The sequence below is a fragment of the Pteronotus mesoamericanus genome, unplaced genomic scaffold, assembly GCF_021234165.1.
Source record: "Pteronotus mesoamericanus isolate MK-2021 breed Mesoamerican mustached bat unplaced genomic scaffold, CSHL_Meso_final scaffold_36, whole genome shotgun sequence".
Classification (NCBI taxonomy): Eukaryota; Metazoa; Chordata; class Mammalia; order Chiroptera; family Mormoopidae; genus Pteronotus; species Pteronotus mesoamericanus.
The window spans coordinates 5,060,622-5,076,161 of NW_026555313.1; the positions used below are offsets into that span (position 1 = coordinate 5,060,622).

General features: G+C 31.2%; 1 protein-coding gene across 1 annotated transcript in view; it reads left to right on the forward strand.

Moving 5' to 3' along the window:
- CNTN5 (contactin 5) overlaps positions 1 to 15,540 on the forward strand; it is a 480,323-nt gene that overhangs the window by 25,483 nt on the left and 439,300 nt on the right. Inside the window, exons 3-4 of the mRNA XM_054592597.1 lie at positions 9,068 to 9,191; positions 9,319 to 9,494. Of these exons, the coding sequence (XP_054448572.1) occupies positions 9,068 to 9,191; positions 9,319 to 9,494 (300 nt within the window). The remainder of the gene's footprint in view (positions 1 to 9,067; positions 9,192 to 9,318; positions 9,495 to 15,540) is intronic.

The window sequence follows — 15,540 nt, forward strand, 5'->3', positions numbered from 1 at the left end:
GTAATGTACTTCTCCTTCCCTGTATAAATGAACAGCCAATAAATCGGTCTTTGGCTTAATCTCTTTATATTGTGCTGGTTTTAGTAGGAATGAATTAAATGTAGGGTGCACCTCCTATTTGTGATGAAATGGTTAGGTATATATATTTTATCTTCTTTGCACAGAAGCAGTCTGAATTAGGAGGAATTCTGACTAGAAAGTTCAGACTTCTACTAAGGGGCTATATTCCTGATATTCAGTGACTGCAAATGCTATATCAGGTGAGGAAAGGGTGTTTTTTTAGACACAGTTGAAGTGAATTACTTCTTACTAAAGTTAAATATATAATTTGGGTCTTTTTAATTCCCTCAATGATAAGCACAACCTGCACTTTACATAGCACTCCAAGTCTGCCCAGTCTGTGGAGTTTCTGCCACCGGCTTCTGACATTTGGGAGGTTCCTACAACCAACCAAATTTGTTGCCTCATATCCTCAGTAACTTTGGCTGAATTTTATTGTTAACATAGCTCATTTCCAGATTTGATTTGGCTTGTGGGCAATGACAAGACTCAAAGTGAACTCTGTGTTGACAATTTTCTGTGTTTCTTCAAAATATCCTTTGCTGGTAAATTGTTTTGGATGTCCAGATACAAAATTTAAATGATCTTTAATGATACTAAAAATTACTAAGAGAAGGTATTTCACTTGGATGATATACTCATATATATATAAGAATTACTCCATTTTCAGTTTAAAAAGAGACTGTATTCTATTAAAAATCTTACCAATTCATGACCATTAATTGAAACTTCATAATTTTATTCTTTTGTTGTATTTTAATTTTTAGAGCTTTTGTTATTGTTTTATATTGGTATGTTTTTCTTTTAAGTTTTACTGTATGACATCTGAGCAAAGACCATCTTATATACCCCTCTTTATCCTCATTCAGCATTTAGCAATGTAAGCTTACAAGGAACTTAATAAATATTGTTAAATAAGGAGATATCTATTTGAAGTCTGAATTTAAGTTGAATTTCTACACTATGATAGAATATTTGCATATATATTATTTTAAATAAACTGTATATTTTGGATCTCAAATGGAAAGAACAATGTCCTCCCTCTGTGGGTAGAGTTGCCTAGTGGTTTGTCTTCTTTTGACTGTAATAAGAGGTTGGTACACTTTGATCATTTTCATAAATGATAGCATCTCTGAATCATCTGACCTCTCTTTTATAGCTACATTAGAAAATGACAAAAAATCTATTAGACATTCAATTTATATTATGTGTGCAACATAATGCCACTACCCATAAAACATTTATCAAAATGCTTTTTAATAAATAATGCTTTAATACTTAGGAATCCTTGAAAGTTTTATAATGACAGTTTATACTTGTTTGACTTTTATAAAGAATTTTAATTTAAATTTTGAAAGGCAACTTAAAGTTAAAGGAAACTTTAGATATTTTAAGGATTCTTCTTAGATGCTCATGTGGTATGAACAGTTTTTCTCACATTGTAACTGTGAATGTCATTATAAAATGCATTTTCTAATTAAACATTTCAAAATTTCTGGAAATTATCACATAAATATATTAATAATCATTAAAAGTACATTTCTTATCATTGTGTTGGACATAATAGCCTAATTAATATTTTCTCTAGATTATGTTACTGAAACACATAGGTCACATTATATGGATAAGCTGAGTAAGACCATAAATTAGAGGTAGCCAGCAGGTGGAGAGAGTTGAGATGTGACATTAGACGTAGTCTTTGAGAAAAGTGGACACAGATGGAATTGTTTAAAAGAGATTAAAGTCTGAAAGGCAAGTTCAGAATCTAGGAAAGCATATAATCTCTGGTCATGATCCAGAAAACAACTGAAAACATCACCTAATGTCAAGAAGTAAAGCTTCCCTAAGAACCTAGCTGTAGGATTCTCAGATTAGGTGATACTTAAAATGTCTTGGCAGGAAGAAAGTTAGTACCTGGGAAGCCTATCAATAAATAGCAATAATTTCAAAAGAGGTTAGAGAGGGTGAGATATCAGCTTAGTTCCAGGACAGGACTCTACAAGGAAAATCATTGTCTTCATAAATAAAATCCGTGGCAGTGCTTCAAGGAACTCCACTGGGAAAAAGGTACATTGGCCCCAGCGTCATTATTTCATGATAAGGCTTTATCTTGTTGTTCAGGCATCTCTCATGGAAGACTACTGCCAACCCCGTGTTAACATTAGGCAGTCTTTTTCTTGTTTGTTGCTCTAGTCCAGAGATTTTCAACCAGTGTGTTGCAAGAATTTTGAAAACATGCAATACCTAACTATTTAGTCAGGGACACTGACCTCTTTTCCCTTAGATTGTCAAGTAAAAAAATTGACAACAGCCAACACAATGGCTATCCAATGGGTGAATCAAACTTACAACTATTTTTTGTCACACTGGCAAAAATTACATTTTTTGGTGTGCCGCAGAATTTTAGTAATTAGTTTATGTGTGCCATGAGATGAAAAAAGTTAAAATTACTGCCCTATTGTGATTCAGAGGTGGTCCAGAAATTTGTGTCATTTGAATTGTTTCAGTGATTCTATCTTCATTTAGTGAGTGGAGACCAGAAACTCTAAATGACCTATAAATGTAATGCACAGGCCTCTTAAATGTCCTATCAGAAATTCATGAGATGAAAATTCTTATAATTTTTTGAGACTAGAATCTAACTCTGTATTATATTATATACAAGATATTTTTATATATAATGCATATGCCAATGTAAAAATTGTGTAAAGTACAGCAAGATTATATTTAATTTTGTTAAAAACTTTACCTGGAGTTGTTGACCATTTAGAAAATCACATCACCTAATACCAATGGCACTTATGATATTTGATTCTCCAGCACCACACCTGAATCAGTTTGCATTTGGTGCTATATTCATGAGGATTTTATGAACAGAAGCAAACTTTGATTATTTCTTTATGTCCTTTATTATAATTGTTACTGAGAACTTACATAAGAATTAAATATTATTTTATGTTACTTCTATTAAATTAAAAATTGTGTATAGGTAGATTGGAGTATTTATTAATTTTTATAAAAGGAGAATTATAAAATATTTGTTATTAAAAGGATTCAAGAACCACTAGCCTAAATATGGATGTGCAGCCCTTTTCCCTCTTTTCTGTGTTGTTTTTCTGGGCTTGTTGAGTTTGTTAGTCAAGCTCAGGGATAACAAAAGGGAAAAGGAGGAAGAGGAATATATACATGAATGTGATTTTAGATTTATAAATTACTAAACATCTCCAATTTATGTCATCTCCAAATCTTGCTCCTGGCTTGCCTTCATAGTTGAGACCTTCTTGCCCAAATAATTTGCATGATGCCACAGCATATCTTGTTTTTCTGATACCGACTTAGGAGAAACCTATCCAGAGAAATTCACTTATTTTCTCACATGTCTATCTTCCATGTTTTAGTTACCTATTTGAAGATCTATCGCTTTCACGAATGCAAACCTTTTGAGGGGAATATATGTTCTCCTCAGAGAAGACCCTGTTCTCTACCAAGGTGACTGAGCCCTAACTTGCTATGTGGTTGCCCTGTAAGATCAGCATCCCGACCTCCCCAAATTGGCTCAAATGCAAAGACTAATTATGCTACACATATATCAAAATATATGAAAATATTTATTGTTCACATCATGAGGCTTTATGATGAGAGCAGGATAGGCTGGCCTGAAAACAGCTTGAGCAAGACATGGAAAGGAATGGGTAGCTTTGGTTGTTATTGCAGCTGGGGAGTGGGGTTGGGATGAGAGTTCTTATATGGGCTGGGGTTTGCATGATGTGAATTTTCCTACCTGAATCAAGGGAGAAATGCTCATCAGCTATTCAGCCTGGCTTATCAGCTTTCCCTGAGGGGAAGCCAAAGGGATAAAGCCTGCTGGTACTTGAAAGCCATCAGTGGGCAAAGATCAAAAATGGAGTAGAACCCACAATTACATGACAACAGGGTGAAGGTCACTACATGTAGAAATACAAAACGAGAATCACAGCATCCATACACTACAAATGTCTAAACAATAACACCGGGCCTTCTAGAAGGGTTAACAAAATAGGATTTAGGAATAGAGACATAAGATAAGAACCCATTTTCAGAATTTGGGCATATGAAGGACTGGTGCTTACGGATTAAATAGAAAACCAGTCATAAAAACTGCAACACTATAACTGACAATGTTCTATATAAGGTTGAATAATTGAATATCTCCTGTCATAAGCTCTAGACCTGGTGATATACTTTAACTAGGTAGTTATTAAAAGACCTGAATTAAGAAGAAAAACATAAGTAGGTCTCTATAATAAAATAATATCTGTGTCAGTGCACATTACTTTTTAATAAAATTATATCTTTAAAGTTTGGAAATCATTTGTTTAAATATAATATTAATCAAAATAAGAAATTCTAGATAGAAAGGTTTTTTTTTAACACAATACACATTTCTTTCTTATTCATGTTACATTCCATTTGGTTCTTCTCTATGGAGAGTTGGGAACCAGATTTGGTCCATATAACATCTTTGATACCTATTAGAGCTTTTTGGCAACTGCTGTTCCTTTACCTTCAGCTACTTGACAAAAGAAGAGAGAGAGGATGGTGGACTGTGTGTGATTTTTGTAACTAGTCCAGGATTACACATACCCTTAATACTGGTAATATAGAGGCTACCGAAAGGATAGGAACACAGCAACCAAATTTGAAAAAGGCAAACAAATAGGTGAATAATAAAGATATAAAAGTTATTTTACAGAGATGATAAATAAGACATTAAAAAATCTAAGTTGTGTCTAAGTGATATGAGGAGAACAGAACAAATGAAGAGAAGTTCTTGAAAAAGAAATTCTGGAAACTGCAAGTAATACAAAATGACACCAAGATATATCTAGCAAAATCCTTGAGACTAAATGATGAGTAAAGAGGCCTATGGATATCCAGGCATAAAATCCAGTCACTGAGGAGTGAAGAAAGTCAGTCTTGAACTTTGACATCACTATGGTAATATTAAATGTGAACACAGAAAGTGGAAGAATGATAGCGAATGCTTAATTTGATACTCAGTCAAGTTGTCTTTCAATTATAAAGACAACAACAGATATTGCATATAAGAAGGTCTCTAGCACATATGATCTTTTTATTGGGTAAAAATAAGAAACTTAGAAATGGAAATCTATGGTGAGAGGACATAATAAATGTTTAATCTTTTAATAGTAATAACTATGAATAATAAACCATGGGTACTGTGATTAACAAACAAAACTGAAAAATATAGGAAGTAAACTTGGGGAAAGTGAGAAAAAGGATGTTAATTTCATCATTCTTTGAAGCAGAGAAACAACAGCTTATTTTGAAACTTAAACAATCATCCTCTGAAGAAAGTAAACACTTGAGATATGAATTTGGTATTTCACAGGCAATAACCACTAAGATTTTAGGTTCAAGCATCTACAAATATTATGTAGTCTCTTCATTAAAAGTCTGATCAAGAAAAAAACATTACTCCTATAAAAAATTAGATCATGTGTGATGGCATCTGCCTGTTACACAACTATCTCAAAGATTTCTACCTTGTTAAGGTCAGATATTGATTTATTGGTTATCAAGATCTTTGTGATGGTTTACTGTCATATAAGTTTTGAGGTCTATCTATGCAAGTTGCACATTCCATCAAGCTAAAAATTGCAAAATGTAAGGACATTGCTTTAAACAATGAATGCGTGATCCCTATCAGTAGATGGAGTTGAAAATTATAGGAGAATAAATCAAATTCTCTTTCTGAGTTTACCTATAACAATTCCTTCTTGATAAAAAACTTTAAAAACCCAATCTCTTCAGAGAAAGTACCATTAATGATTACCCTGCATAGACACACGCTCTTTTACCCCTTCCAAGGAACTTCATTTCTAAGAGAAAAGTGAGAGAGGGAGAGAGGGTGATTGAGTGCATGCTAAGATGCTTTTGGAGTGACAATGAACACGAAAGACATATGTAACAGAGTATGGACAGTCATAATAGAATAAATGTTGTTCAGACCAGTCTCTTGTTTTTCAGTCTGTAATTTATCAAGTCTTACCCTCTGCTTTTCCCGGAATGACAATCTTTTATTTCTCTTCTCTGTTTTGACTATATTCAGAACATAAGATTTGAAACTAAAGAAACTTAGTTAAAATCAACTATTTACTGTGTAGCTAATTTGTATGTCTCTCAGAACCTAAGAGTTTTCATCTTTGAACTAGAAACAATGATAATGCTCAGCCCATAGAATTAAATATTATCCTAAAGTGCTTTATAAATTTTATAACATAAATATAATAATAATTATAAGTATTAGTAGTAGTAATCAGATTCTAAATACCAACAATCATGGGTTTGTATAAGAGATTCATTATTTATTGCTATATGAATTTTGTTAATTGATATCGAGCTCAGTTTTTTCATCTGTAAAATGGGGGGATTATTTCTGACCACATGGTTGTTGTATTGAATGATACATGGCCATAAAGTTTTCAGTATAATGTCTGGCAAGTAGTATTATACCACAAGTAAAAGTTATGATTATTTATTATAATGTTTTGAGTATTTATACAATGTATTGTATTTATAAATGTTAATGTCAATTAATCTTTATTATAATACTGCCAGGAGGCCTTATTATCTACAATTAATAAATGGTGCAGCAAAAGATAACAGTAGTTAGATGAAGGCTAGAAAATGATGGTTCTGAAATTTAAACCCACTTGTGTCTGACTCTAAAGCTCATGAGTTTTATAATTTATACATACATAAAATATATGTATTAAATGTTAATTTTTTACATCAAAGGCACTCACAATCTCTACCTAAATAATCATTTTTAATGTGAAAAGATTAGGAGGGATTATTTTTTCATGACTTAATTGTGCAGTTTAACTCATTGAGAGTTTAATGAGATATCATCTGTTTTTCTAAACTTTTATAAAGTTATTATGATGCAACAATTAATACAATATTTTGACAAATATTTCTTGTAGTTATTTAGTTATCCAATCATTATTTTCCTCTTTTGAATAAAAGTTTTAAGTGACAGCAATATAATTTGGTATAGAGAAACACATCAGTTATTTTTATTTTTTTGTTGTTGTAGGCTAAGAAAAAGAACTCAGCTAAATTATCTAAGACTAAAGAAAAGAATTCTTAGTGCTTATCTATAGTGAGTGCTCAGTTTTTATTGGATGAATGTTTAGAATACCATGAACACTTTTCTTTGTCCTCCCTCTCAAAATGGACATATGGTGCATTTAAAGAAAGAAGATCAATTTACCCATATTTTAAGTATGAAGGTATACAACATTTTCAGTTCTAACTTTTAAAGACCACATTTCCCGGGACAGTCATTCTTGCATTGCTTTCCTGATACTTTCTTGTGGTTATCCACAGAGGACGTAAACCTCTAATTATTTAATACAGGCATGTATCAGGATATATACGTGGGAAATATGTCTTATCTAAAAGCTTCCCTTTTCATTTTTCTAAGGAAGTGGTTTTTAAAAAGTGGCAATTTTGGTCACAGGAGAAATTTAACAATGCCTGGAGAATTTTTGATTATCACCTTTTGGGAAGGTGCACTACTGGAATCTAGTGAATAGAGGCCAGGAATGATGGTAAATATCTTATATAATGCACAAGACAGTCTCACAACACAAAATATCCCAAAATGTCACTTGTGCCAAAGAGAGAATCATGATCTAAGTTTACCATGCAATCAAATTCATGATTGATAAAAATAAAGCAAAACGTTTGTACTTCTAAGTTCATCAAATTCAGGATGCTCTAGGTATACATATAATTCTGTAAATTCTTACACTACTGCTGACTAACTTGACATACTTCCATAGCACAGTTAGTCACCATTTCACTAGCATAATTATCTTCCTCAAGCCTAACCTGATATCTGGGGCCTGTATTTATTTCTACTTTTCCATTTAATTTTCATTAGTTTAAAATTACCTCTATCACAGATTTTTCTCTAAGTATTAACTAATTAAACAAGACAGAACCTGTTATCTGGCATACAGGAAGCACTTAATGAGTTTACATGCTCTTCCTTTTTGCCTTCCTTTTTAAGTCTTTTCTCTTCTGATTTCCTTATTTACTTATTTACTTACTGGTGAATATTTAATTTTATACAGTTTTGGCATTTTTGTTCAGTTAAATTTTTGAGGATATATTTTATTTGTTCTATGAGAATATATTTATTTGCATTATATAAATTTTCCCTACACTCCCAGATTATTAACACTAATTAGTGCTTGCTTAATTGAATGAGTAAAGAAAGCAATATATGAAGAATGCATGAGGACTGATGTTTTCATATTTGTAGTGTCAAAACAGTAACACAATATTATTTCATGTTTTTTATTTATTGTATATTTTTAACATTCTAAGAGACTTTACAAACTTTTAGTTTTTAAACTTTTTAAAATTTAATCTTTATTGTATTTTTTCCATTACCATTTAGTCCTCTAATACCTCCCTTCCCCCAGGGATCACCACACTGTTGTCCATGTCCATGAGTCCTTTTTCCTTTTTGCTCAATCCTTCCGCCCTCTAACTGCCCACCTTTTAGCTGTCATCCTGCTCTCCGTCTATGAGTCTGTCCCCATTTTCCTTGTTAGTTCAGTTTGTTCATTAGATTCCACATATGAATAAAATCATTGAATAATGTTTTTTACTCTAATTTACATGATAATACTCTGTTTCAGATGAATACAAAGATAAATATTTTAAAATGCACAAAAACAATGATTGGAAGGCTTGTTTTTCCATTATATACCATATTTTTAAAAGCTATTTCAGTCAATTACAAAAATGTTCTGTTTAGGTCTCAGCAATTTACTAAAACAATGTAATTTGATGGCTATACCTTCCTTTTGGTAAAGTGTCTTTGGGTACAAAGAAAGAGCAAGAATTTTGAATGCAAAATAATTGAGAAAAAAACATGTCTTGATATTTAAAATATTTTTAAAATGTGTCTTTTTGGTCCTTACAGAAAGTGTGGACTATGGGCCAGTGTTTGTACAAGAACCAGATGATATAATTTTCCCAACCGATTCTGATGAAAAGAAAGTAGCACTGAATTGTGAAGTTCGTAGCAACCCAGTTCCCAATTACAGGTAGAAATTCACTGTAATTCATTTTACTTGAATCTTAAAAATTCTCTTCAGTGAAATTCTCACACTCCCAAGGAGTATTATAATGTCTCAAGTCATTTTTACCATTTGCTTTCTGATTTTTCCTAAGATGGCTTCGAAATGGAACAGAGATTGATTTGGAAAGTGATTATCGCTACAGTTTGATAGACGGGACCTTCATTATAAGCAATCCAAGTGAAGCAAAAGATTCTGGTCATTACCAGTGTCTAGCAGCCAACACTTATGGAAGTATTCTTAGTAGAGAAGCCATACTTCAGTTTGCCTGTGAGTAAAGTTTATGTTTTTATCTCCACATATAGGTATGTAGTGTGTATATATTTAATTTTAAAGCCCAGTTAGGCAAAAGCATAAGACCTCAAATTTTAAAACAGTGAAGAACCTTGGTAAGTGTTAGAACTATGAAAACAATATGTTTCTACCTAAGATATTTTGGAATTCTTTGAAATGTCTGCCCTCTTCAAATAAACCACATTTTAACCTGGGACATTAAAAATACTCTTCATGAAAGCAGATCAAGTTTTATTTTTATAACTCAAATATTTTTTTGAAATCTAATAAAAATAGATTTCTAATTCTGTCTGCTTTTAAAAATATCTACTTACTTGCTTTTATTCCTTCTGCTGTTTATTATAATCTATTTGCTACAGATTCTTCTGGATATGAGTTGGCATATTTTAAAAATTCTGTTTATGGGTCATGGAATCAAAGGAATGCCTCTGAAATGCAAATATTTCAGATTCTGACTAGAACTTCCTAACCAGTTGCCCCAATATTTTTTATCAGAAAAAAGATATCACATGTAATGTTACATGAGATATATATTGTAATATATAAAATATATAATATATAGTATAATATATACATTTCTAAAACAGATCTTATATCTGATTTACTAAATGTACTGATTTTTAAATACAAATTATTTCAATTGTAATGAGGGCTTATCCAAATTGAGGATAGACTACTAGGCTAAAGAAACAACAAACAAACAAACAAACAAACAAACTTAATACTATCTCTTAGTAAGTAATCCTACTTAATTTAAATTGTTAAGGATTACAAATTATAAACTACAGGTAGGAGGGCCATGACTCTTTGTGTTAATCATTTATACGTGACTCTATTGGCTACATAATTCTGATTTTTAAGTTAAAATTATACCCTGAAGAATGAAATAATTGATGTTTCCTTATATAATCTTTATCATGTATTATTTATAATTAACCCAGAAGCTAGACAACTTATTATAGAAGTATGAAGAAAGAGGGGAAAAAAAGAAATGATAGTGGATCACTTTGGAGAATGAACATTGATCTAAGCCCTAGAAAAATGTAAATATTATCTTATAAAGTAGATTTGGCTAAGGAGTTTATATAGGAACTTTACATACACTTACCATATCACAATAGTAGCCTATACACACTCCTTTTATTTTAGAAAATAATTATGTGATGCATCAAAGAACCTATTACTTTTCAGTATACATATTTCAGTATACCTATTACTTTTCAGTATACATACATATTATTCTGGTATACATATTTGCTGTATACACAGTAAAAGTAGCCTGATGAGCAATAATTCTAATTGGTTTTCTGTTGAACAGTCTTTTCAAAAACAGATACAGCAGATCCAGAGAACATGATGTACAGATATTACTGACTATGCCTTTCTCTTTGTACTATACAATCTGACACATACACACAAATTCATAATAGCCTGTATATCAGACTTTTTTTTCCCCCTCAGAGCCAGTAGTCATGGCAAAATATGTGAACCTTTCTGCATCCTTCAGAGCAGAAATATATTTACTAGAAGATTCTACGCGTCTTTTCTAAATATTTTTATTGAATTTATTGGGGTTATATCAGTTAATAAAAGAATATAGGTTGCAAGAGTACAATTCTATAATACATCATCTGTATATTGTATTGTGTGTTCACCACCCAAAGTCAAAATCCTACATGTCGGTATGACTGTGCTTTCTTAGGATTCCTGCAAAGACTAGTCACAGCTATCAAATACACATCCTCACCCGCAGTGAGCAGGTTGGTACCTGCATTTACAGTTCAATGACTAGTTAAGGAAAGCTCACTGGTATCTATTGTCTATCTGTCTATCATCTATCTATCTATCTATCTATCATCTATCATCATCATCTATCATCTATATCTATCATCTATCTATCATTTTTCTATCTATATCTGTCGTCTATCCTATTCAGCATAAAGCTGTTGTGCTTCATTTAGAGCGACATTTGCTTGATTTTTAACTCAAACACATGGATAGACATATATGTATTTTCTGGTAGCATTTATGTTCCTGCTCTTCCCTACTCACACATCACTTGTCTCAACACAGTATTCTAGAGGCCACGCATATGCATAAGATCCCAAACATGACTGGCTGAAGCAGTTATTTATTTAGGGAGGGTCACTCCTGCCTCAAAATTAGCCTGCCACTAAATAGATCCATATTGATGATGTTCAAAAATTAAGTTTTTCATGTTTAGTTTTATCTTTTATTTCCATGTAATCTTTAGGTGAAAATGCAAATACAGAAGATAAAGAGAAAAGGTGAAGTTGGCCAATTTGCTTTCTAGTATACTTGGGTGTGAGCATGAGTGAGATAGAATTCTAGGCATCAAGGTAGTTTTGTGATAGAGACAGAAAATGAGGTGGGAAGTTGGTGAGAAAAAATAGGGGGGGAGGAAGTAAAAGGATTCAAAGGTAAAGTAAGATCAAAAACTTTGTGCCAACTTTCCTTTATATCATGGTTCTCTATGTCCAGCTTCATAGATACATAGAATATTAACTCTACTTATTGTAAGTACAATGTTTAAAGGTCAAAGGGCTTTTGTGAGTGGAGAAACCTCATTACTCATGACACACTTTAAAGGTGAAATTATCAATCCTTTATATCCATCAACCATCATTTATGTAAAAGTTTAAATATTTATTATATAGTAACATTTCAAAACATATATTTATTAAATTTAGGTAATTATTTAAGTGTATATAAAAATTAAATGTTCAAATCTAAACATGAATCTATTAAATGTTGTAAATGTCATATAATTAGACAAAATTTGCAAATTATGAAAATTATTATAAAACTTTGTATTAATACTTAGAATTAAACTGTCGTGCTTATACTTGAGTTATACTTTTATACTCTTGTCAGTTTACAACATTATGTAAATATTTTTACTTTTTATACATTAATTTCACCATACATACACACATACTTATATGTGTGTATATATATATATGTGTGTGTGTATACATACACATAAAGAGAGAGAGTTTTTATCATATATGTTTCTCTACTGTGATCTTCAAAAAAAAAAAATAGAAAAGAGGATCATATTACTCAATCCAGAGTCAGTTTATAAATTACCAACCAATTGAATTTTGTTTGCTTCATTCAAAAGTGAGACATATTTAACAGACTCAGCCTCTTGATTAATTGAACATTATTTTTGTGTTATCAATGATACCTTAAATCTATAGTTTTTACATAAGATTTTGCCCTTTGGAATATGACATTTGCTTAAAATGATGTGATTTTAAGATCTACTAGACAATGTTAAATAAACACCAGATGGGTCTCTTCTAATTATATTTATAAAAAAGGTATTAATCTATATTATAAATAGATACATATTTAATTGAAGAATCAAGATATCCATATATTAACAATTTCATACTTATTAAACAAAATGTAAACATATCCTCTTACAGCCTTTTCTCTTTTGCATGAAAATTGCATATACATTATAGACACACATGCATCACATAAAACTCTCTAATTTTGAGTAACAGAGTTGCATGAGTTTTTGCGGATTCAATTTATTTATATACATACACAAATTGTCACAGTTTGGCTATTGTGACTCCCTTAATGCTAACTTCTTTGTCCTTTTAGTAACCAGAAATGTATTTTAAATGATTCTAGCTTTCTACTAACAACACCTTAATCCCCTATGCACCTCCAAGTCAAGCCTAGATTCAGCTACTTCATTGACCATAATCTTATAAAATCAAAAATCTAGCTGCTAGAAGGACATATGATTGATCCAAATAAGTTACGGTGGTTAAGATGGCATTATTACTAAGATGGGTTAGTAAAAGTTTTTTTAAAAACAACATTCTTTAAAAGTCTAGAGTTTATATTTGTAGCTTATGCAGTGTAGGCAGAAACAGGTTTACAGTTGTTAGTATGGAACATAGTACAATAATTAATAAATAATAATACATGAATAAACTGTATTTAGCATACTCACAGCTGTAAACTTAATTTTGCCCATCTCTGTATTGAATGCTTAATTCTGTGGCAATAATATTTTTAAATACATTAACTCATTTCATCCTCATAACCAACATGAGTTGTTATATTATAAAATATACTCATTTTACAGATGATACATCTTATTTAACTCTAGGGGTACTCAACCTTTTCCTGTTCTAATATAAATATGTATTGTATTCATTTTATGACATACTCAATTTTATTTTTAATTCCATTCTTTTTAAAATATTTATTTATTTTTAGGAAGAGAAGGAGAAAGAGAGTGATAAAATCATCGATGTGAAAGAGGAACATTGATCAGTTGCATCTCACAGGAGCCTTGATGTTGGGGCTTGGGGGTGGGAGTGGGCCCAAACCTCTAACACAGGCATATGCCATGACTGGAATTGGCCCTTTGCAAGATGATGCCCAACCAAATGAGCCACACCAGTAAGGGTCTAATTCCTCTCCTAAACTATAATTATATTGCAATAAAAGTAATCCTTACATGTTTTCTTTATCAACCACCATCTTACATTCAATTTATTAATATCTATGTAACAAAAATAAGTATGTAATAATTTTGCCTTTCTTCCCATTGTTCAAATTTAGTTAATAAACCCCTTGCTTAATTTTTCTTATGGCAGTTTAAGACTAAGGGACAGTGGATCTTTTACAGATCTGGAATTCGGGGATTTATAGTAACTTTGCTATGTAGTAATTTTTCTTATTATATTATCTCTTTTGATAAATCCCTTTCCTTATAATTAAAAAAATTAGATAATATATGGTTAGAGACTGGAAAACTACATTTTCTAAATGCATTTGAGACAGGACAAAGATTACTATGGTTATTATCAAAAACTGATAATCTTGTCATAGATTCTGGCTTTTGAAGAGAATGGTGATAAGGAAGTGAGTGTTGCCACCTTTACCTGGTAATTTAGTGATAATAAACGTTCTATCTGATGTGTAGAAAAATGAAGTTAAACATAACAAATTTAGTTTCTTATAAAACTTTATTCCAATTGACTTTTCACTCAATATATCAACAAATGCAAAATAGCAAATATTTTTCTATATTTATATAATAATTATTGATTATACTAATATATGTTATCTTAACCTCATTTCAAAGGTGATTTTAATGACTTGCTATATGAACTTGTGTACCATAAAGGATAAATATGTCAATAATAAATAGAACACCAGGAAAAAATATATTTCATAGGTAGAGGTCAATATAGTGTAAGCCATAATGTCTTATGATTATTGTGGTCAAGACATAAATATTTTCTTAGGACTCCCAATGATAAAAGCAAAAGAAAAAGTACAAACATTTAAAGAGTTTAATTTTCCCAAAGTTCCTTAGAAGAAGAAAATCTTTTCTTGACTTTCAATTCTCAGAGAAATTTCTTATTTGAGGCTTTATATAGATTTCATAACAACATCCCTACATCATTTCAATAACAAGTTTAATTAGTCTGACATAAAACCAAGCCAATTCTTAAACGTAACTAGAATTTAATCATGAAGCTATTCATTGCATTCATTTATAAATCCTTTTTAAATTTTGATTTGAGCAGCTAATGGACTTGAGCAGCTGCAACGTACTTGCTCATCTTCCTCTTTTAACCTGCCCCTCACATGTCTAAATATCTATCCATGAGGATCTTTCACTTTAAGTTCTACTTAAATGAATACTTATAAACATGGCTCAGCTCAGTTAATGTTTATAATGCAGTTTAGCATTAATAAATACATACCTCATAAGGGTATAATAAAAATTAATGAGGTGAAGAAGCCATGTCTGTGAACTGTTTTTTAAATTCAGAAAGAGACATTAACACAAAGTTGGCATACTATTGCTAGTGATGATTGTTACTGGTTATTGGTAAGATTATTTTGACACAGTATATTTTATTGCTGTAGCTTATGTTCATCATAAGGATAATTTCCTCACCTAGTATAGTGATTTCTCTTCAGTGGCAAGCAAGAATACACCACATAAAACTTTGCC